General features: G+C 42.0%; 1 protein-coding gene across 1 annotated transcript in view; it reads left to right on the top strand.

Moving 5' to 3' along the window:
* LOC141084226 (protein FAM169B-like) overlaps nucleotides 1-14,359 on the top strand; it is a 37,307-nt gene extending 22,948 nt beyond the window's left edge. Inside the window, exons 6-8 of the mRNA XM_073568772.1 lie at nucleotides 56-235; nucleotides 5,843-5,967; nucleotides 13,609-14,359. Coding sequence (XP_073424873.1) covers nucleotides 56-235; nucleotides 5,843-5,967; nucleotides 13,609-13,803 — 500 coding nt within the window. The 3' untranslated portion in view covers nucleotides 13,804-14,359. The remainder of the gene's footprint in view (nucleotides 1-55; nucleotides 236-5,842; nucleotides 5,968-13,608) is intronic.
* The last annotated feature ends 7,319 nt before the right edge of the window (nucleotides 14,360-21,678 follow it).

Genomic DNA, 21,678 nt, shown 5'->3' with positions numbered 1-21,678 from the left:
CAGTCTTTATGTCCAAAAGTAACTTTAGGGCTAATGTTTTTTTTTTGTGAACCAGGCAGCCTATGTGGCCGAAGCAGTCAGTGTTACATGCTGCCAGTTCTGGACACCATTTATGTGCGGAAGAAATGGCGGCGGCATGGTTTTGGGATAGCAATGCTGCAAGACTTTTGTCAGACTTTTGTACAAGAAGTTGCCTTGGGTATCAGCTCTCCCATTTCTCCAGAAATGTATCATGGTAAGAAAAGCCTAATGTAAGAACATGGTGTTACCTTGGATAGATATTGCACACTTATTGTGTTTATAATATAATTAGGGTACATTATCCAACGAATATGAAACTAGATCAACAGTTCTCTGCTCATGTCAGTGGAAAAAACAACACTTTTTTGGGGATTAACCAATGAATTTGGCCGGCTGCACAATATCCAATATTCAGTCTGAATTGCGGACTGACTACGGGTCTCCTGACCTGGACTTGAAAGTCTCATAGGTGCATATGAGGCGGTACAGTTTGGGTCAGGAGACCCACGTCCAGTCCGTCCATCGCGGTCAATGCTCTGAACTTTAATATATAAAGTATAAACTCTGCCAACAGCTGATTGGTAAATGGCATAAAATCAGCTAAGGAGCTGTTCACAAGCTGAATTCTTTATTCCTTGGGTTGGAGGTATATGTCTGAGATAGGGCTGCAGAATATACCACTTTATATGGTCTTTAAAGAAATACAGGTGCATCTCACAAAATTAAAATATTTGAGTTTTCATTGGCTGTAAGCCATAATCATCAACATTAACAGAAATAAACACTTAAAATGTATCACACTGTAATGACTCTCTATCTATCTATCTATATACATATATATATATATATATATATATATATATATATATATATATATATATATAAATATATTAGCTGAAGGGCCCGGCGCTGCCCGGGCATAGTAACTAACTGTGGTTAGTTATAGCAAATTATAATTATGCTCCATGCCATAGTCCCGTGCCCATATACCCATCATACATATCCATGATCCCATAGTCCCGTGCCCATATACCCATCATACATATCCTCCATCCCATAGTCAAGTGCCCATATACCCATCATACATATCCACCATCCCATAGGCCTGTGCCCATATACCCATCATACATATCCTACATCCCATAGTCCCATGCCCATATACCCATCATACATATTCGCCGTCCCATGCCCATATACTCATCATACATATTCGCCATCCCATAGTCGAGTGCCCATATACCCATCACACATCCTTCATCTTATAGTCCCATGCCCATATACCCATCACACATCCTCCATCCCATAGTCCCGTGCCCATATTCCCATCATACATATCCGCCATCCCATAGTCCTGTGCCCATATACCCATCACACATCCTCCATCCCATAGTCCCGTGCCCATATACCCATCATACATAACCGTCATCCCATAGTCCCGTGCCCATATGCCCGTCATACATATCCTCCATCCCATAGTCCAGTGCCCATATACCCATCACACATCCTCCATCCCATAGTCCCGTGCCCATATACCCATCATACATATCCGCCATCCCATAGTCCTGTGCCCATATACCCATCACACATCCTCCATCCCATAGTCCCGTGCCCATATACCCATCATACATATCCGCCATCCCATAGTCCCGTGCCCATATACCCGTCATACATATCCTCCATCCCATAGTCCAGTGCCCATATACCCATCAAACATCCTCCATCCCATAGTCCCGTGCCCATATACCCATCATACATATCCTCCATCCCATAGTCCCATGCCCATATACCCATCATACATATTCGCCGTCCCATGCCCATATACCCATCATACATATTCGCCATCCCATAGTCGAGTGCCCATATACCCATCACACATCCTTCATCTCATAGTCCCATGCCCATATACCCATCACACATCCTCCATCCCATAGTCCCGTGCCCATATACCCATCATACATATCCGCCATCCCATAGTCCTGTGCCCATATACCCATCATACATATCCGCCATCCCATAGTCCCGTGCCCATATACCCGTCATACATATCCTCCATCCCATAGTCCAGTGCCCATATACCCATCACACATCCTCCATCCCATAGTCCCGTGCCCATATACCCATCATACATATCCGCCATCCCATAGTCCCGTGCCCATGTACCCATCACACATCCTCCATCCCATGGTCAACCATTATGACATCATAATGAGCGGCGGGGCTTGCAACCTATGATGACACCAGCGTCGCCATGGCAACCATTGACATCATAATGAGGGGTGGGGCTTGATACACACACATTTTTTTTCCCCATTATGTAGATAGGGGCAAAATTGTTTGGTGAATTGGAACGCGCGGGGTTAAAATTTCGCCTCACAACATAGCTTAGGACACTTTTGGGGTCGAGACGTGTGACTGTGCCAAATTTTGTGGCTGTAGCTGCGACGGTGCTTATGCCAATCCCGGACATACATACATACATACATACATACATACATACATACATACATACACACACTTGAACTTTATATATTAGATATATATAAGATTAACTCTTTTTATATTGAAGAACTGAAATAAATTAACTTTTTGCTGATATCCTAATTTTGAGATTTTGAGAAGCACCTGTATGTCATATAGAATACTGTATCGTTACGTATAGGATAAAGCAGCAGACTACACTTTACCAAACACACTGGCCCTTCATATGCCAAAAGACTCTGTCTTGGCATACCACCAGACAGGGCTGTGGAGTCGGTAAGCCAAATCTGCGACTCCGACTCCTCAATTTCCCTTACACCGACTCCAACTCCGACTCCCACATATATTGCTTATATTTAAGTGAAAAATTTATTGTAGTACAATGTGAACATCAGACATTTAATCATTTCTATATCAATAATCAAGATATTTAGAACAGAATATATATTTATTGGAATACAACTTTAGAACACAAAAAACTGTAATAAATTGTAAATATGTAATACACTGTATACATGTACATGTATACGGTACAGACCAAAGTTTGTACACACACACCTTCTCATTCAAAGAGTTTTCTTTATTTTCATGACTATGAAAATTGTAGATTCATTCTGAAGGCATCAAAACTATGAATTAACACATGTGGAATTATATAATTAACAAAAAAGTGTGAAACAACTGAAAATATGTCTTATATTCTAGGTTCTTCAAAGTAGCCACCTTTTGCTTTGATTACTGCTTTGCGCACTCTTGGCATTCTCTTGATGAGCTTCAAGAGGTAGTCACTGGAAATGGTCTTCCAACAGTCTTGAAGGAGTTCCCAGAGATGCTTAGCACTTGTTGGCCCTTTTGCCTTCACTCTGCGGTCCAGCTCACCCCAAACCATCTCGATTGGGTTCAGGTCTGGTGACTGTGGAGGCCAGGTCATCTGGCGTAGCACCCCATCACTCTCCTTCTTGGTCAAATAGCCCTTACACAGCTTGGAGGTGTGTTTGAGGCCATTGTCCTGTTGAAAAATAAATGATGGTCCAACTAAACACAAACCGGATGGAATAGCATGCCGCTGCAAGATGCTGTGGTAGCCATGCTGGTTCAGTATGCCTTCAATTTTGAATAAATCCCCAACAGTGTCACCAGCAAAGCACCCCCACACCATCACACCTCCTCCTCCATGCTTCACGGTGGGAACCAGGCATGTAGAGTCCATCCGTTCACCTTTTCTGCATCGCACAAATACATGATGGTTGGAACCAAAGATCTCAAATTTGGACTCATCAGACCAAGGCACAGATTTCCACTGGTCTAATGTCCATTCCTTGTGTTCTCTAGCCCAAACAAGTCTCTTCTGCTTGTGGCCTGTCCTTAGCAGTGGTTTCATAGCAGCTATTTTACCATGAAGGCCTGCTGCACAAAGTCTCCTCTAGTCTTAACAGTTGTTGTAGAGATGTGTCTGCTGCTAGAACTCTGTGTGGCATTGACCTGGTCTCTATTCTGAGCTGCTGTTAACCTGCGATTTCTGAGGTTGGTGACTCGGATGAACTTATCCTCCGCAGCAGAGGTGACTCTTGGTCTTCCTTTCCTGGGGCGGTCCTCATGTGAGCCAGTTTCTTTGTAGCGCTTGATGGTTTTTGCCAATGCACTTGGGGACACTTTCAAAGTTTTCCCAATTTTTCGGACTGACTAACCTTCATTTCTTAAAGTAATGATGGCCACTCGTTTTTCTTTACTCAGCTGCTTTTTTCTTGCCTTTAATACAAATTCTAACAGTCTATTCAGTAGGACTATCACCTGTGTATCCACCAGACTTCTGCACAACACAACTGATGGTCCCAACCTCATTTATAAGGCAAGAAATCCCACTTATTAAACCTGACAGGGCACACCTGTGAAGTGAAAACAATTTCCGTTGACTACCTCTTGAAGCTCATCAAGAGAATGCCAAGAGTGTGCAAAGCAGAAATCAAAGCAAAAGGTGGCTACTTTGAAGAACCTAGAATATAAGACATACAGTATTTTCAGTTGTTTCACACTTTTTTGTTAATTATATAATTCCACATGTGTTAATTCATAGTTTTGATGCCTTCAGAGTGAATCTACAGTTTTCATAGTCATGAAAATAAAGAAAACGCTTTGATTGAGAAGTTGTGTCCAAACTTTTGGTCTACACTGTGTTTGTGTGTGTGTGTATATGTGTGTGTGTGTGTATATATATATATATATATATATATATATATATATATATATATATATATATATATATATATATATATTACATATACACACATACTATGACTTATCTCGGCTAAGATAAAGCCTAGATCCTCAGGCTACATTCACACTATGGGCGTAGCCAGGATCAAACCTGGGGGGGGGCAGAATCTCATACTGTTCTGCAGAATTTCATACTGCACACCTCAGCTGCTGCAGAACCTCATACTTCACACCCCTACACTTGAAAATAAAGCCTGCACCTTAAGAAGATGTGGTGATGAATGCAGTCTATTTATTCCAACTATCAGTTGATGTTACTGAAGACGAGCAATGCCTGTCCTTGGTGTCCTTTTGGGCAACTATGAGGTGTACCTGACTGGTGCTAAAAAAAAAGGAGTGTTAGTCTGTGTGCTACCCGGCTTTCATTCTTTTTGGTACAGATATGATATGGATAGACAGATATGGATAATCTGCTTTTGCTATTGAAAACATTATCTATGAGCTCAAAAATCTTTCAGGTGATGCGGTTTGTTAAAAAGCTGATCTACTTTTGCAACTGAATAACGTATCCTCAAAAAACGCAGGAAAATCGCTGTGTGTGAATGTGGCCTTAGATCAGGAATAGAACAGTCATTTATAGGACATTTCATAACTTTCCCAAATTCCTATGAAAAAATATTCAGCATATTCTGCATTGAACTACTGTACCCAATTTATTATATATTTTAGGAGTCGGAGTCGGTCCATTTTATACCGACTCCAACTTCGACTCCGACTCCACCAAAATGAGCACCGACTCCACGACTCCGACTCCACAGTCCTGCCACCAGACGCCATACCACCATGGGGATGTGAGATCCTAATACCTTCAGCATAGGTTGAGGCAGCTTTCCAAGCGTATATGCCAGATCAGTTCAAAATTACAAGATATTTACAATACTTAATCCTGGAAAACCAAGGTTTCAAGCAGAACTGGAATTGCTCTAATTCCACAAGATGCTCAAAATGTGTTAGCATTTTTTTTTAATAAAATGACATCTGTATTGTTCTGCAGTCAGGTCCTAATTTATCATGACTCCTCACAAATAGTCTGTCTCCAGGATTAAGCGTAATATTCTTCTCTTCTTAGTCTGTGGCAGATTTCTAGCAGACAGTCACAAGGAACAAGATCGTCTGTGGGAAGTGGATCCTCCAGGGGACTGGAGTCAGCGCGCTAATATTTGGTTCCAGATTCTGCTTGGTGAGACCCCAGTGGTAAGTTTTTAGATGGTATTGTAATCTAAAGAGAGCAAGGCATAATAAAAGAACTTTTATAGGAATCAGATGTTCATATTTCAAAATTGTTGCTGTCCAAAAAGCCTTCAGCCAACCCTTCAGCTGGTAAAAATCACACAGAGGGCCCCTGTGCTCACATAAGCATGCAATACAAATAATTATTTTTACCACATTTAGCAACCACTGCATTTAATGGAAATTTTACAAGTGACCTTAACTAGAAAGCTGTTTTTGGAAATAGACACTTTAGACACTTTTTTATCTGTTGGTACCAGTTTGGCGTACCAGGCTTTGCAAAACATTGAGAGACGTAAAATTTTCTCAAGAAATTTCAGGGTTTTCTTGCTGGCTGGTGGTCAGTTCTGATGATAATGGAACTCGACAAACTTTGCATAAATCAGTAGTAGAAGTTATATAATACAAAGATTATCAGAGAAATCTGCTTGCTTCTCCACTTATCAGACACTTCTTCTCTTCTCAACTTCTCATCCACTCTGAAAAACCTGCTGAAATCCGAGTTTCTCAGATAAGACTGACTGCAGGTGTCATGGAGCACATCCCATTAAACTCTATGGAGAAAGGAGGAGAAGGAGCAAGGAAAGGAAACAGGCAGAGGTAGACCAAATTATTGTGCAGAGCTCTGTAAGAAGGTTTTCACCACATTAGAACTTGATTTAGATCAAAACAGTTCAGCTCTACTGTAAGTTCTCTCCAGGCTGCAGCAGCTTGCATCTGTTTGCTAAAAAGGAAAGAAGATCTACCATCGTATGGAAATAGCGCACAGATTTAGGAATTTAGCTGAAAATGTTAAAAGCTTGCTTGGAGATACTGGTAACACTCTCTTTAACAGCCAGACTCTGAACAGCAGACAAAAGTGTCAAACCTTCTGTGGTCATTAAATCTTACACTTCATAGCTCTATGGGTGTGGAAAAAAACTGAAAGGAAACAACAATAGTAAAGCATCACTAATTAATGGGACATTACATCCAATCTCACTTATTGTACTCTCAAGGTTCGAAAGCAGTAAATGTAATGTCTTGGAGTCCAATCCAAGAAGAATGTGTCTTGCACGCTTGCTCAATTCCAGTTTTGCCTGTTCGGCATTGTACAGGGCATGTCTACATGATGAACTCTATCAGTTCTTATACTCTTATGTCAGCAATAGCAGTCCTCAAACATCTGAGATGGGCATTAAAAGGAATCACCCCTTCTGAGCACGGCTCTAACTGAATGCCCTACTACAGAAGGTAGTAATGGCAGACATTATAACTGCTTTTAACAAAAGGGCTGGATGATTTCCTTGATGCACATAACATTGTGGGTTATAGTTAATTTAGTGACAAATGTATAATTGGTGGAGAAATATTTAACCCCTTCCCGACATGCACCGTACATATACTGCTTTGCGGGAGCTGCGTTCCCGCAAACAACGGTATAGGTATGGCGCGGGCTCACGATGAGCGCCACTGCGATCGGATGCAGGTGTCGGCTCTGTGTGAAGGCTGAAACCCTGCAGCAACGCCCATGATCGATGCTAGCACCGATCGCAGGCGTTTAACCCCTCTGATGCATCTGTCAGTAGTGACAGGGACAGCAAGGAGATCGCACGCAAGGAGGAGGCTCCCTGAGTTCTACGCAATGCGATCGCCTTGTCTTGATGGTCCCCATGGAGCCCCCCGGCCCCAAAATGGCTGCGGGGTCCTGCAGGGAAGGTGGCTTAAGGGCGCCTGCTGAAAGTCTGCCTGTTAGACGCTGCTCCAATGCGCGGCAGTGCTGAAGCATTGCAGAGCATCAGATAAGCCATACATAAAAGGCCAATGTAAATCTGGTATCGCTGTAATTGCACCAACCCGCACCACCTGCTGTTGGTTTGTTCATTCTGCGTTCCAAAGATTGCAGTAAGGCTTGGTGCACATTTATCCTGCACTCTGCGCCGAGCGCTTACATCGGAGTTTCCATGTAAATCTCTGAAATGCGTGATTCAGACACGAACTCTGGCGTAAGATTCCCTATAACGAGGCAAATGGCGGCACTGTGGACACCGTCTGACCTGTGATTCGGCGGTGTCCGTCTTTTTAGGATTGCATAAAAGTTCCATCGGCCACAGTTTTGTGCATTTCTAAAAAGAAGGACACCGCTGAACAGAGGCCAGACTGAGTCCAGAGTAGTTCTGCTGCATCATTATAGTGAATGGATCCCTCGGGGTTTCATCTGAATCGCGTCACTCAGAAATTTAAATGGAAGCCGCAAAGTAAGTGCTCCGAATAAATGTGATCCCAAATGTTATGTATAATGTTCCCAATAAAAGCTTCAACTCATACCACAAAAAAAGCAAGTCCCCACTCAGGTCTGTCATCTGTTAATGGAAATATACGGTGCATCCACACTACTGTTAATAAAAAGGCTCTGGAAAAGCGAAAGGACTCCTTACCCTCCAAAAGAAATTCAGCAAATTCTGCGCCCTCAAATCCAAATGCCCCACTCTCTTCTGAGCCCCAGTGTGCCTAAACCACATTTAGCGCCTACATGTTTGGCATTTCTGTAGCGATGAGAGCTCACCTAATTTATGGGTACATGTCTCCAGAAGCTTGAGCTGGGCATAATGTACTGGTCACTACAGCGTACTGGTCACTACAACGACAGTTTGCAATTTTTAGTCAGCAACATCCAATGCTGCTTGTTTCTGGAAAACACCCATGGAGTCAAAATTGTTACTACACCTGTAGACAAATTGCCAAAGGGTTATAATTTCCAAAATGGGGTCACTTGAGGGGAGATTTAGCAGAAATTATGGGACAAGTTTTGGTGCCATTTTTTTACCCATTCCCCAGTATGCAAATGTAAAACTTGGGGCTAACACACAATATTGGTGGTAAAAATGTAAATTTATTTTTTCTTCTCTGCCTAATGGTATAAAATTCTGTGACACACCTGCGGTGTCAATATAATCACTGCACCCCTAGAGAAATTCATTGAGAGGTTTAATTTGTAAAATGGGGTCACTTATGTGGAGTTTTTGCTGTTCTGGCACCTCTTGAGCTCTGCCAATGTGACATGGCCCCCATAATTTTTGGCTAAAAAAAACATTTGTGGGAAAAATGGGATTTTTTTTGTTATTTTTACAGTTTAATGTTCTAAACTTCTGTGAAGCACCTGGGGGTTTCAAAGTGTTCAATACACATCTAGAGAATGGAATCCAACTCACAGAGATTACATGAATGTCACATAGTTGGGAGTGTATTAGCTTCATCAAGCATTTATATTTTCCCATGTAATTAGATATGGATGGTAATTGTATACTCCTATATAACATAGAAAACCAAAAATTGGAGTGCTGTGCAATGTGTAAAAAGTCAAAAATCTTTAATGAGCAATTATACATACTGAAAAAGATTACTATTCACAAACAATAACAGAAAAGGACAAATGAATCATGTATCCAAGACATGAATAATGGTAGATATGCAGTCATAGTAAAAACATCATGGTAGTAGTCATGGAACAATCTGATCGCCAAGATACATGTGTACCACAGCAGCAGGCACGTATAATCAAAAAATCAAAACAAGTGCAATTTAACCCCTTTACTCCCAAGGGTGGTTTGCATGTTAATGCCCGGGCCAATTTTTACAATTCTGACCATTGTCCCTTTATAAGGTAATAACTCTGGAACGCTTCCATGGATCCCGGTGATTCTGACACTGTTTTCTTGTGACATATTGTACTTCATGTTAGTGGTAAAATTTCATTCATATAACTTCCGTTTATTTGTGAAAAAAACGGAAATTTGGCGAAAATTTTGCAATTTTCCAACTTTGAATTTTTATGCTCTTAAATCACAAAGATACGGCACACAAAAAAACTTAATAAGTAACATTTCCCACGTGTTTACTTTACATCAGCACAATTCGGGAACCAACTTTTTTTTGTTAGGAAGTTATAAGGGTTAAAAGTTGACCAGCGATTTCTCATTTTTACAACACCATTTTATTTTTATGGACCACATCACATTTGAAGCCACTTTGAGGGGTCTATATGATAGAAAATACCCAAAAGTGACACCATTCTAAAAACTGCACCCCTCAAGTTGCTCAAAATCAGAGTCGAGAAGTTTATTAACCCTTCAGGTGCTTCACCGGAATCTTTTGAATGTTTAAAAAAAATGAACATTAACTTTTTTTCACAAAAAAAATTACTTCAGGTTCAATTTTTTTATTTTACCAAGGGTAACAGGAGAAATTGGACTGCAAAAGTTATTGTGCAATTTGTCCTGAGTATGGTGATACCTGATATGTGGGGGGGAACCACTGTTTGGGTGCATGGCAGAGCTCAGAAGGGAAGGAGCACCGTTTGACTTTTTCACTGCAAAATTGGCTGGAATTCAGATCGGAAGCCATGTCAAGCTTGGAGAGCTCCTGATGTACCTAAACAGTGGAAATCCCCCACAAGTGACCCCATTTTGGAAACTAGACCCCCCCCAAGGAACTTATCTATCTAGATATGTGGTGAGCACTTTGAACCCCCCAAGGGCTTCACAGAAGTTTATCATGTACAGCCGTACAATTAAAAAATCATATTTTTTCCACACAAATTATCTTTTCACCCCCAATTTTTACTTTCCCAAGAGTAACAGGACCCCAAAAGTTATTGTGCAATTTGTCCTGAGTACGCTGATGCCCCATATGTGGGGGTAAACAACTATTTGGGCGCATGGCAGAGCTCGGAAGGGAAGCAGCGCCATTTGACTTTTTTGGCTGAAATTGAGATCGGACGCCATGTCGCTTTTGGAAAGCCCCTGATGTACCAAAACAGTGGAAACCCCCCAATTCTAACTCCAACCCTAACCCCAACACACCCCTAGCCCTAACCCTAGCCCTAATGGGAAAATGGAAATAAATACATTTTTTTTTTTTTTTTTCCTAACTAAGGGGGTGATAACGGGGGGGTTTGATTTATTATTTATGGCGGGTTTTTATATTTGGCAGCTGTCGCATGCTAAAAGACGCTTTTTATTGTAAAAATAGTTTATGCATCACCACATATTGAGAGCTATAATTTTTCCATATTTTGACCCACCGAGTCATGTGAGGTCTTATTTTTTGCGGGACTAGTTGACGTTTTTTATTGGTACCATTTTCGGGCGCGTGATTTTTTTTTTTATCGCTTTTTATTCCGATTTTTGGGACGCAGAATGAACAAAAACCAGCGTTTCATGAATTTCTTTTGGGGGGTGCGTTTACACCGTTCCGCGTGCGGAAAATTGATGAAGCAGTTTTATTCTTCGGGTCAGTACGGTTACAGCAATACCTCATTTATGTCTTTTTTTTTTTATATGTTTTGGCGCTTTTATGCTATGAAAACAATTTTAGATAAAAAATAATTATTTTTGCATCGCTTTATTCTGCGAGCTATAACTTTTTTATTTTTTTCGCTGATGACGATGTGTGCCGGCTCGATTTTTGCGAGACAAGTTGACGTTTCCAGCGGTACCATGGATATTTATATCCGTCTTTTTGATCGCGTGTTATTGCACTTTTTGTTCGGCGGTATGATGATAAAGCTTTATTTTTAGCTTTGTTTTTTATTTTTTAAGGGTTTCAATAAAGGGGTTAACGAGTGGGACAGTTTTATAGGGTGGGTTGTTACGGATGTGGTGATACCAAATATGTGTACTTTTATTTATTTTATTTTTTTTTTCAAAAAATGAATTTATTAGGGAATATTATTATTTTTTTTAACTTTATTACTGGGGAATCACTGTCATGTGACAGATCGCTGATCTGTCACATCACAGATCGCTGTGACAGATCAGCGATCTGTCACAGGCAGTGCCGGAGGCTTCCTCATGCCGGCGCTTTGCAGGCATGAGGAAGCCAGCTCCCTGCAGGTCCCCGCCGCCATTTGCAGGGAAGGAGACCCCCGCAGCAGTGCTGCACATTGCGCTGCTGCGGGGGTCTCAGGGAAGCACGGAGGGAGCCCCCTCCCTGCCGATGCTTCCCTAAACCCCCGGTACACTGCGATCATGTTTGATCGCAGTGTGCCGGGGGTTAATGTGTCGGGGGCGGTCTGTGACCGCCCCTGACACACAGTGCCTGGTGTCAGCTGTGATATCCACCCGTGAGCGCAGCTGATCGCGCTAGACATACTATTCCGTCCTTGGGACTTAGGTCCCAGGTCACATGGACGGAATAGTGCATCTAATGTAGGAAAGGGGTTAAATATAGCTATGCTGCCGTGATGCACATAGTATCAGAGACCAGGCCATCTGAGACCTGCTATGGGGTATTCACTCAAATTATTGTGGTTCTATTGCAAGTCGTAGACAATAGTACACTTATGTACATCAGTGCTTACCCATGATGTGAGTGTAAGTATGCCAAGGAGCCAGGAACGATCCTGACCCATTTTTCGCATTCACTTTATCAAAAAGGAAATGAGAGCGGGATCTCACAGCCAGTGTTTTATAGTTTGACTGATTGGATGACGTGTCACATTTGCGCATGCGTGCTGTCATCGCCGCCGGAAGCGGATCCACACACTCCGGCACTCACCAGTTGCGCACGTCATGGGGAATTGGCGGGTATTAGGTTTTAGTGAAAAAACCTAAGGCTGTTGTAATGTGGTTTTTTTTTTTTTGGGGGGGGCACTAAACCTTATCAGCATGCACAAGAGACAAAGAAACTGCTTACAAAGAGTTTTTATTAAGGGGGCTTTACACACAGCGATATCGCTAAAACGTCATCGATTTTGTGACGCAGCAGCGATATCACTAGCGATATCGCTACATGTGATACTTACCTCCGACCGGCTCCCCCGCTGGCTATCGCTGATTGCTTGAGATCGTCCACGTCCATTTCTCGTCGTCTGCTTCCTGCTGGCGCCGACGAGCGAGCTATGGGCGCTGGCGGAAGACGGCGGTCATCGCTTCGTCTGAAAGGTAAGTACGACTGCCGAGTATTGCTGGTGAGATCTTCCTGTGTGGCAGCTCACTAGCGACCATTTAGCGATGCACCTGTGATCCTGACCGGGTCGTATCGTGGTCGGGACCGCTGGTATATCGCTAAATGTAAAGGGGCCTTTACTGCCAAGATATCAGGTTTTTCCTGCAGGGGGAAAAAGAAAACGCCGCAAAAACACAACGTGTGAACATATCCTTTGTGAGGAACACTTCTGTAATTCTACCTCAAGCCTTTAATTAAATCTACAGTATTGTCCCCTGTTATCAGCCCTTTAAGTGCCGCACAAATATACAACATAGAATTTAATTTGTGTCCGTTTCAGAATGTTTGAAGCCCCAGTTGTATGTTCACGTTCATCCACATTCAGCATAAAGCCTTGTTCAGATGAGCCAAGTCTTGGTCCCTGTTCTGTCCGTGAGCAGAAAGGATAGCGCATGGACTGAGTGCCGTGTGGTAAAAAAAAAAAATGTATAGCTTCCTTCAAGACCAAGAGCTGCTTCTATTCTGCTCACAAGCTCATGTCATTGGGAGCGGACCGTCCAGTTCCTTCACGGTTGAGGATCTCCAGATCCGCTAAGGGTGCAGAGTTTCTGTACTAAATGCAGTTAAATGCTGACATGATAGATCCGGGTAAATAAGATTTTCTGCTTCTTATTGTAGAGTTGTTCTGCAAAGACATTATCTGAGCCCACAGAAAGGGAGATTTCCAAGCCAGAGAGTGGGATGGATCCTGACAGAGGAAGGACCGTCTCTGAGGATGATCGGAATACTGGACACTCAACTCCGCACCTCGGCAAGAAGAGGAAGACTCGAGTAGAGAGGGTCTATGAGACAAAGCAAAGCAAAATCTGCTGATGTGACTGCAGGTCGCATCGTACTAGTCCATATTTTTTGCTGGACAGAGGGTGATTTATTTTCAATACCGGCCCTCCTGAATGTAGGGAAACTATAAGATGTATTGAATCACAGTGAGGAGTGAAATAAGCCATGATTTACTTTGCACTATAACTTTATTACTCTGCACGGACTTTGATTACAAGCAGTACATTACTTATAATACAATATAAAGGTAAATTAATGGAAACAAGACAGGTGTTTTTTTTTAATGCAAGACTAAAGTTAAATTAGTGCTGCCATCTATTGTTATTATTGTGTTACTGCAGGGAGTCACCGTGAGTCTTGTTGTTTTCCTTCATATGCACTGTATGTGGTATTGTGTGATTGAGAAATAGTAAATGGAGGACACGCTGAAATTGTGCATTCATTTTATACTTCATTTTAATGTATAGTAAGAGATAGAAGCAGGAGACAGTTACAGACACTTGTATCAAGTCTACTTACTGTATTGTGTTTATTATGTATACCCCTTTTCACATGTAAAGTGCCGTGGAATAAATGATGCTATAATAATAATGCTGTATATTGCTAGGTGAAAAAAAACCAAAGTGAAATAATTTATTTTCTTAAGTCCTCTATTGTTAAGTTGCTAAAATAATAGTTACCGTACTGTTACTTTAGGTTTTAACCAATTTTCTCCAAATTTTCAATAACAAGTAGCCGAAAATGTGACAAATCAAAAAATATCAAATTCCCACCTGTTGAATGCCTCAATACGCCCTACGTGATGCTTTGGTGTTTGTTTGATTCCCTGCAGTGATGGCGTCACATACATCCATGACGCCATCTCTCTGAGCCTTTTAAGGTCCCCTTTAACACACCACAGCTGACCCAGTGCTCCCCGTATGGACCTCGCCCCCCCGAAAATTACGAGCCACTGATTCCTGATTTTGTGGCAGAATCAGGAATCAAGTTTGACACCACCGGCCTCACAGAAATTGACTTTTTCAAAGTCTTTCTCTGAGGATTTTGTTAATCTCATGGTGGAGCAAACTAATTTGTACGCTCGTCAATTTTTGGAGCAAAACCCGCGTTCAACATTTTCAAACTGGTCTGTAGACGCAGATGAAATGACACAGTTTTGGGGCCTGGTCCTCCATATGGGGATACTGAAGAAGCCGGTAATTCGGCAATATTGGAGTGTTGATATTTTATACAACACTCTAGTGTTCCGAATGGTCATGGCCCGGACGCGTTTTGAGGCCATCCACAAGTTTCTGCATTATACTGATAATGAACAGTGTCCCGCACGAGATGACCCCAACTTTGACCATCTTTTCAAAATTCGGCCGGTCATCAAACACTTCAACAAAAAGTTTGCTGAAGTGTACGTGCCCCAAAGGGACATCTGCGTGGAAGAGTCCTTGGTTCACTTCAAGGGAAGGCTGCGATTCCGTCAATACCTGCCCAGTAAGAGGGCCAGATACGGAATCAAACTCTATAAGCTGTGTGAGAGTATCTCAAGGTACATCCACAGGTTTAGAGTTTACGAAGGGAAGGACACCCGGATTGAACCCCCTGAGTGTCCTCCTTTCCTGGGAGTGAGTGAGGAAAATTGTGTGGGATTTGGTGCACCCACTGCTGGATAAAGGTTATCACCTCGACACTGATAACTTTTATACCAGCATCCCACTCTACAAATCCCTCTCTGAGCGACGTACCGCAGCCTGCGGTACTGTCCGCAAAAATCAGAGAGGCCTCCCGAAGACGCTACTTGGGCAGATGCTCCGAAAAGGTGAGAGCAGAGCCCAATGTAGCGACCACCTGCTGGTGGTCAAGTACAAGGACAAGAGAGATGTCCATCTCTTGACCACCATACACGGTGATGGCAGTACCCTCTGCACTGTACGGGGTACCTCTACACAGGTCCGCAAACCGACGTGTAGTGGGGTACAACAAAAACATGGGGGGCGTTGATCTCTCCGATCAACTCCTCCAACCGTACAATGCATTGAGGAAGGCCGTGCACATCGTCCAAATGGCAATGCTCAACGCATTCCTGCTGTCACAATGTGCATGCCCCAGCGATATGTCGTACCTTCAGTTCCAGGAGGTAGTGGTTAAGGCCCTGATGTTTGGCGCTCAGGAATGAGCGGCCCCAGTACTTCTGGAACTGAAGGTGCTCGTATTGTACCAGGTCAGCATTTTCCGGGGGTGCTCCTGCCAACCCCAAGAAAAGGTAAGCCGCAAAAAAGGTGTCGAGTGTGTTACAAAAAAGGAATACGCAGGGACACCACTTATCAATGCGACACCTGCCCCGAAAAACCTGGCCTGTGTATGAAGGATTGCTTCAAATTGTACCACACCTCCATGCACTACTAATTTACATTAGGTTAGTTGGGGGCACATCTAGATTTGTTCTTTGGGGGTCTAGTATCCAAAATGATGTCACATGTGGGTTTTTTTCCTGTTTAGGCACATCAGGGGCTCTGCAAACGGAACATGACGCCAGCAGACCATCAAAGTCTGCATTCCAAAACAACACTACTTCCCTTTCGAGCCCTGACGTGTGCCTAAACAGTTTTTTTCCCACATGTGGGGTACCAGAGTACTCAGGACAAATTGGACAACGACTTTTGGGGTCCAATTTCTCCTGTTACTCTTGGGAAAATTAAAAATTGGGGACTAAATGATCATTTATGTGGGAACAAAACAGGATTTTATATTTTCACGCCCGGGCATTATAATCTTTAGTGAAACACTTGGGGGTTCAAAGTGCTCACCACACATCTAGATAAGTTCCTTAGGGGGTCTAGTTTCCAAAATGGGGTCACTTATGGGGGGTTTCTACTGTTTAGGAACATAAATGGCTCTGCAAATGGAACATGACGCCCGCAGACCATTCCATCAAAGTCTGCTTTCCAAAACGTCATTACTTCCCTTTCGAGCCCTGACGTGTGCCCAAACAGTAGTTTTCTCCCACATGTGGGGTATCAGGGTACTCAGGACAAATTGGACAACGACTTTTGGGGTCCAATTTCTCCAGTTACTCTTGGGAAAATTAAAAATTGGGGACTAAATGATCATTTATGTGGGAACAAAGCAGGATTTTATATTTTCACGCCCGGGCATTATAATCTTTAGTGAAACACTTGGGGGTTCAAAGTGCTCACCACACATCTAGATAAGTTCCTTAGGGGGTCTAGTTTCCAAAATGGGGTCACTTGTGGGGGGGTTTCCACTGTTTAGGCACATCAGACGCTCGTCAAACGCGACATGGCGTCCGATCTCAATTCCAGCCAATTTTAAGTTGAAAAAGTCAAACGGGGCTCCTTCCCTTCTGAGCCCTGCCATGTGCCCAAACAGTAGTGCCCCCCCCCCCACATATTGGGTATCAGCGTACTCAGGACAAATTTGACAACAACCTTTGGGGTCCAATTTCTCCTGTTATCCTTGGGAAAACAAAATATTGGTGACTAAATGATCATGTTTGTGGAAAAAATATGATTTTTTATTTTCACGCCCGGGCGTTTTAAACTTCTGTGAAGCCCTTGGCAGTTCAAAGTGGTCACCACACATCTAGATAAGTTCCTTAGGGGGTCTCGTTTCCAAAATGGGGTCACTTGTGGGGGGTTTCCACTGTTTAGGCACATCAGATGCTCGTCAAACGCGACATGGCGTCCGATCTCAATTACAGCCAATTTTAGGTTGAAAAAGTCAAACGGGCTCCTTCCCTTCTGAGCCCTGCATTTGCCCAAACAGTAGTCCCCCCCCCGCACATATTTGGTATCAGCGTACTCAGGACAAATTGGACAACAACTTTTGGGGTCCAATTTCTCCTGTTACCCTTGGGAAAATAAAAAAATTGTTGCTAAAATATTATTTTTTGTGACTAAAAAGTTAAATGTTCATTTTTTTCCTTCCACGTTGCTTCTGCTCCTTTGAAGCACCTGAAGGGTTAATAATCTTCTTGAATGTAGTTTTGAGTAGCTTCAGGGGTGCAGTTTTTAGAATGGTGTCACATTTGGGTATTTTCTGCCATTTAGACCCCTGAAAGTGACTTCAAATGTGAGGTGGTCCCTAAAAAAAAAAATGGTTTTGTAAGTTTTGTTGTAAAAATTAGAAATCGCTGGTCAACTTTTAACCCTTATAACTTCCTAACAAAAAAAAATGTTTCCCAAATTGTGCTGATGTAAAGTAGACATGTGGTAAATGTTATTTAGTCACTATTTTGTGTCACATATGTCTCTGCTTTAAAGGCATAAAAATTCAGTTTGAAAATTGCAAAATTTTCACCATATTTCTGTTTTTTTCATAAATAAACGCAAGTTATAGCGAAAAAAATTTACCACTAAAGTGAAGTACAATATGTCACAGGAAAACATTCTCAGAATCGCCTAGATCCGTTGAAGCGTTCCAGAGTTATAACCTCATAAAGGGACACTGGTCAGAATTGTAAAAATTGGCTCGGTCATGAACGTGCAAACCACCCTTGGGGGTAAAGGGGTTAATCACGAAAATCTTCTGTCCGGACTGTCATTCTATCATCTAAAATGAGTATTCACTTTTAACCACCAGACTGGAGTGTGGTTTCCAAATATATTGATGGAAATGAATATGTAAAAGGCACAAGAATATCCACCATTCAGTGATCAATAGAATTTATTGTTTTTTAGTAATAATTTTATTTATATAACGCCAACATACTCCACAGCACTCTACGATAAAGCTGTCCAGTCCTCGATGCATCTTATTGCCGCAAGTGCGAGAAAAGTCATGATGTCATAACATCACAACATGCACCGTGACCGTTTGTGTGCTGGAATTTCTGCGCCACGGCAGCAATCGGGAGATTTGACGAGCAGAGTGGTGATCAGTCTGGTGAGCGGCTGAATCTGTGCAGAAGAGACATATACAAAAGTCTGCATTTTGCCACATGTGGATTTTTGTAAAATTTGAGTAGAGTTCAATTCTGCTTCAATATATTGGCTCACCTCTAGCACACTTCCATAAGCATTACATGACTGGTTTCGAATTACATTGATTTAACTCCTTAGTGACAGAGCCAATTTGCAGCTTAATGACCGGGCCAATTTTTACAATTCTGATCCCGGTCACTTTATGGGGTTATAACTCTGGAACGCTTTAACAGATCCCACTTATTCTGAGACTGCTTTTTCATGACATATTGTACTTCATGTTAGTTTGTAAAATTTCTTCGATATGTCTTGCATTTATTTATGAAAAAAATGGAAATATGGCAAAAAATTGTAAAAATTTTGCCATTTTCAAAATTTTAATTTTTATGCCCTTAAATCAGAGCATTATGTCACACAAATTACTTAATAAATAACATTTCCCACATGTCTACTTTACATCAGCACAATTTTGGAAGCAACTTTTTTTTGTTAGGACGTTATAAGGGTTAAAAGTTGACCAGCGATTTCTCATTTTTACAACAAAATTTACAAAACCATTTTTTAGGTACCACCTCAGATTTTAATCATTTTAAGGGGTATACATGACAGAAAATATCCACATTGACACCATTATAAAAACTGCACCCCTCACGGTGCTCAAAACCACATTCAAGAAGTTAATTAACCCTTTATTTGCTTCACAGAAACTGAAGCAATGTGGAAAGAAAAAATGAACATTTAACTTTTTTTCACAAACATTTTACTTCAGAACCAATTTTTTTTATTTTCACAAGTGTAAAAAGAGAAAATGAACCACAAAATTTGTTGTGCAATTTCTCCTGAATACGCCGCTACCCCATATGTGGGGGTAAACCACTGTTTGGACACACAGCAGAGCTCGGAAGGGAAGGAGCACTGTTGGACTTTTTCAATGCAGAATTGGCTGAAATTGAGATCGGAGAGAGTTTGGAGAGCCCCTGATGTGCCTAAACAGAGGAAACCCCCCCTACAAGTGACACCATTTTGGAAACTCGACCCCCCAAGGAACTTATCTAGATGTGTGGTGAGCACTTTGAAACCCCAAGTGCTTCACAGAAGTTTATATTGTAGAGCCGTGAAAATACAAAATCACATTTTTTTCCACAAAAATGGACTTTTCGCCCCCAAAATTTTATTTTCCCAAGGGTAACAGGAGAAATTAGACACACAAAGTTGTTGTGCAAATTGTCCTGAGTACGCCTATACCCCACATGTGGGGGTAAACCACTGTTTGGGTGCACGACAGAGATCGGAAGGGAAGGAGCACCGTTTGACTTTTTCATCGCATAATTGGCTGGAATTGAGATTGGACACCATGTCGTGTTTGGAGAGCCCCTGATGTGCCTAAACAGTGGAAAACCCCCAATTCTAACTCCAACCCTAATCCCAACACAACCCTAACCCAGCCCTTACCATAACCACAACCCTAACCCACCCCTAACCCTAATCCCAACCATAACCCTAACCACAAACCTAACCCTAACACACCCCCAACCCTAAAATTAGCCCAACTCTAATCCTAATGGGAAAATGTAAATGATTACTTTTTTATTTTATTATTTTTCCCTAACTAAGGGGGTGATAAACGGGAGGTTGATTTACTATTTTTTTTATTTTAATCACTGTTATAGACCCTATCACAGTGACCAAAATGAACCAATAGGAAAAGTCTATTGTTGCCGGGTGCTGGCCGGCAAATCTCGATGTGCGCACTGCGCATGCACCCGCCATATTCTTCCCAGAAGAAGACGCCAGTGCCCGTGGGGGAAGCAGTAGGGTCCAGGAACACTGGGAGGTACCCAGGGGTGGGAAGAACGGGGACCCTATTTCTCTCTCCTCTGGTGTGCGATCACATCAGAGGAGAGAGAAATTAAATGGCAAATCGGACTTTTTTTTGCGATTACCGTTAATAACGGTGATTGCAACACAGGGGTCGGTAAAATGACCCGAATCATGTTCTCCGGGGTCTCGGTTACCCCCAGCAGCCGACAACCCAGAGAAATTCCGACTCTGGGGGGCTTTATAACCTTAAACCTCAGCGCCGTTAATTAGCGGCGCTGTGGTTTAAGTACCCTAAACTGCCACCATTAAAAGGCGTATCGGCGGTTGTTAAGGGGTTAAATGTATTTGCACATTTAAGTGTGTATGTATGTATGTATATATATATATATATGTGTGTGTATATATTAAAAAAATTCTTAATTTGGCCTTTTTTTTACCATATTACATTTTAAAAATAAAAATCTAATATTCACACTGCTCACTGGGGCTTTTTTAGATTCTTTCTTCCTGTTGTTTCAGGAATTTCACATTTACATTAGTAACATTACACTAATTCAGACCTTATCTTTTTGTATTGAAACATCTAATGAACATGTATAAAAGTATTTGTGAAGTGAGGATCAGCTGATACGTCACCCTTTGTAATCGGTGGATCTTGTGTGATCCGCAGTAAATAGAGGCATCCTCATTAATCAGAACCTCCCACTCCCGTCTCCAAGACTTTTCACGTGCTGTGCCGATTCTTTGGAATGCACTACCCAGGCTAATATGATTAATCCCCACAGTTTTAAGCGTGCCTTAAAAACGCAATTGTTCAGACTTGCCTATCGCCTCAACGCACTACCTAAATATTCCTGTGTGGCTCATTTCAAAATTTTTTACCATATCCAGGTTCCTCGCATCATGTTCTCACATGCTTTTTGCAGTTAATAGCCCTCTGTGTCTGTACTGTTACATATTTAGACTGTTAACTGGTTCATGCAGCAACAGGAACACCCAATACACTAGGGATGGTCCAAACAATAAAAGCAATTGTTACCATCCACCTTTCGTGTCTCCCCTTTTTCCTTATAGATTGTAAGCTTGCGAGCAGGGCCCTCATTCCTCTTGGTATCTGTTTTGATCTATGTGATTATTGTTATGCTGTAATGTC

Source organism: Dendrobates tinctorius, unplaced genomic scaffold (assembly GCF_039654945.1).
Source record: "Dendrobates tinctorius isolate UK_male_01 unplaced genomic scaffold, ASM3965494v1 ptg000022l, whole genome shotgun sequence".
Classification (NCBI taxonomy): Eukaryota; Metazoa; Chordata; class Amphibia; order Anura; family Dendrobatidae; genus Dendrobates; species Dendrobates tinctorius.
Note: the sequence above shows the minus strand (reverse complement) of the source record. Positions and strands in the feature narration are given on the sequence as shown.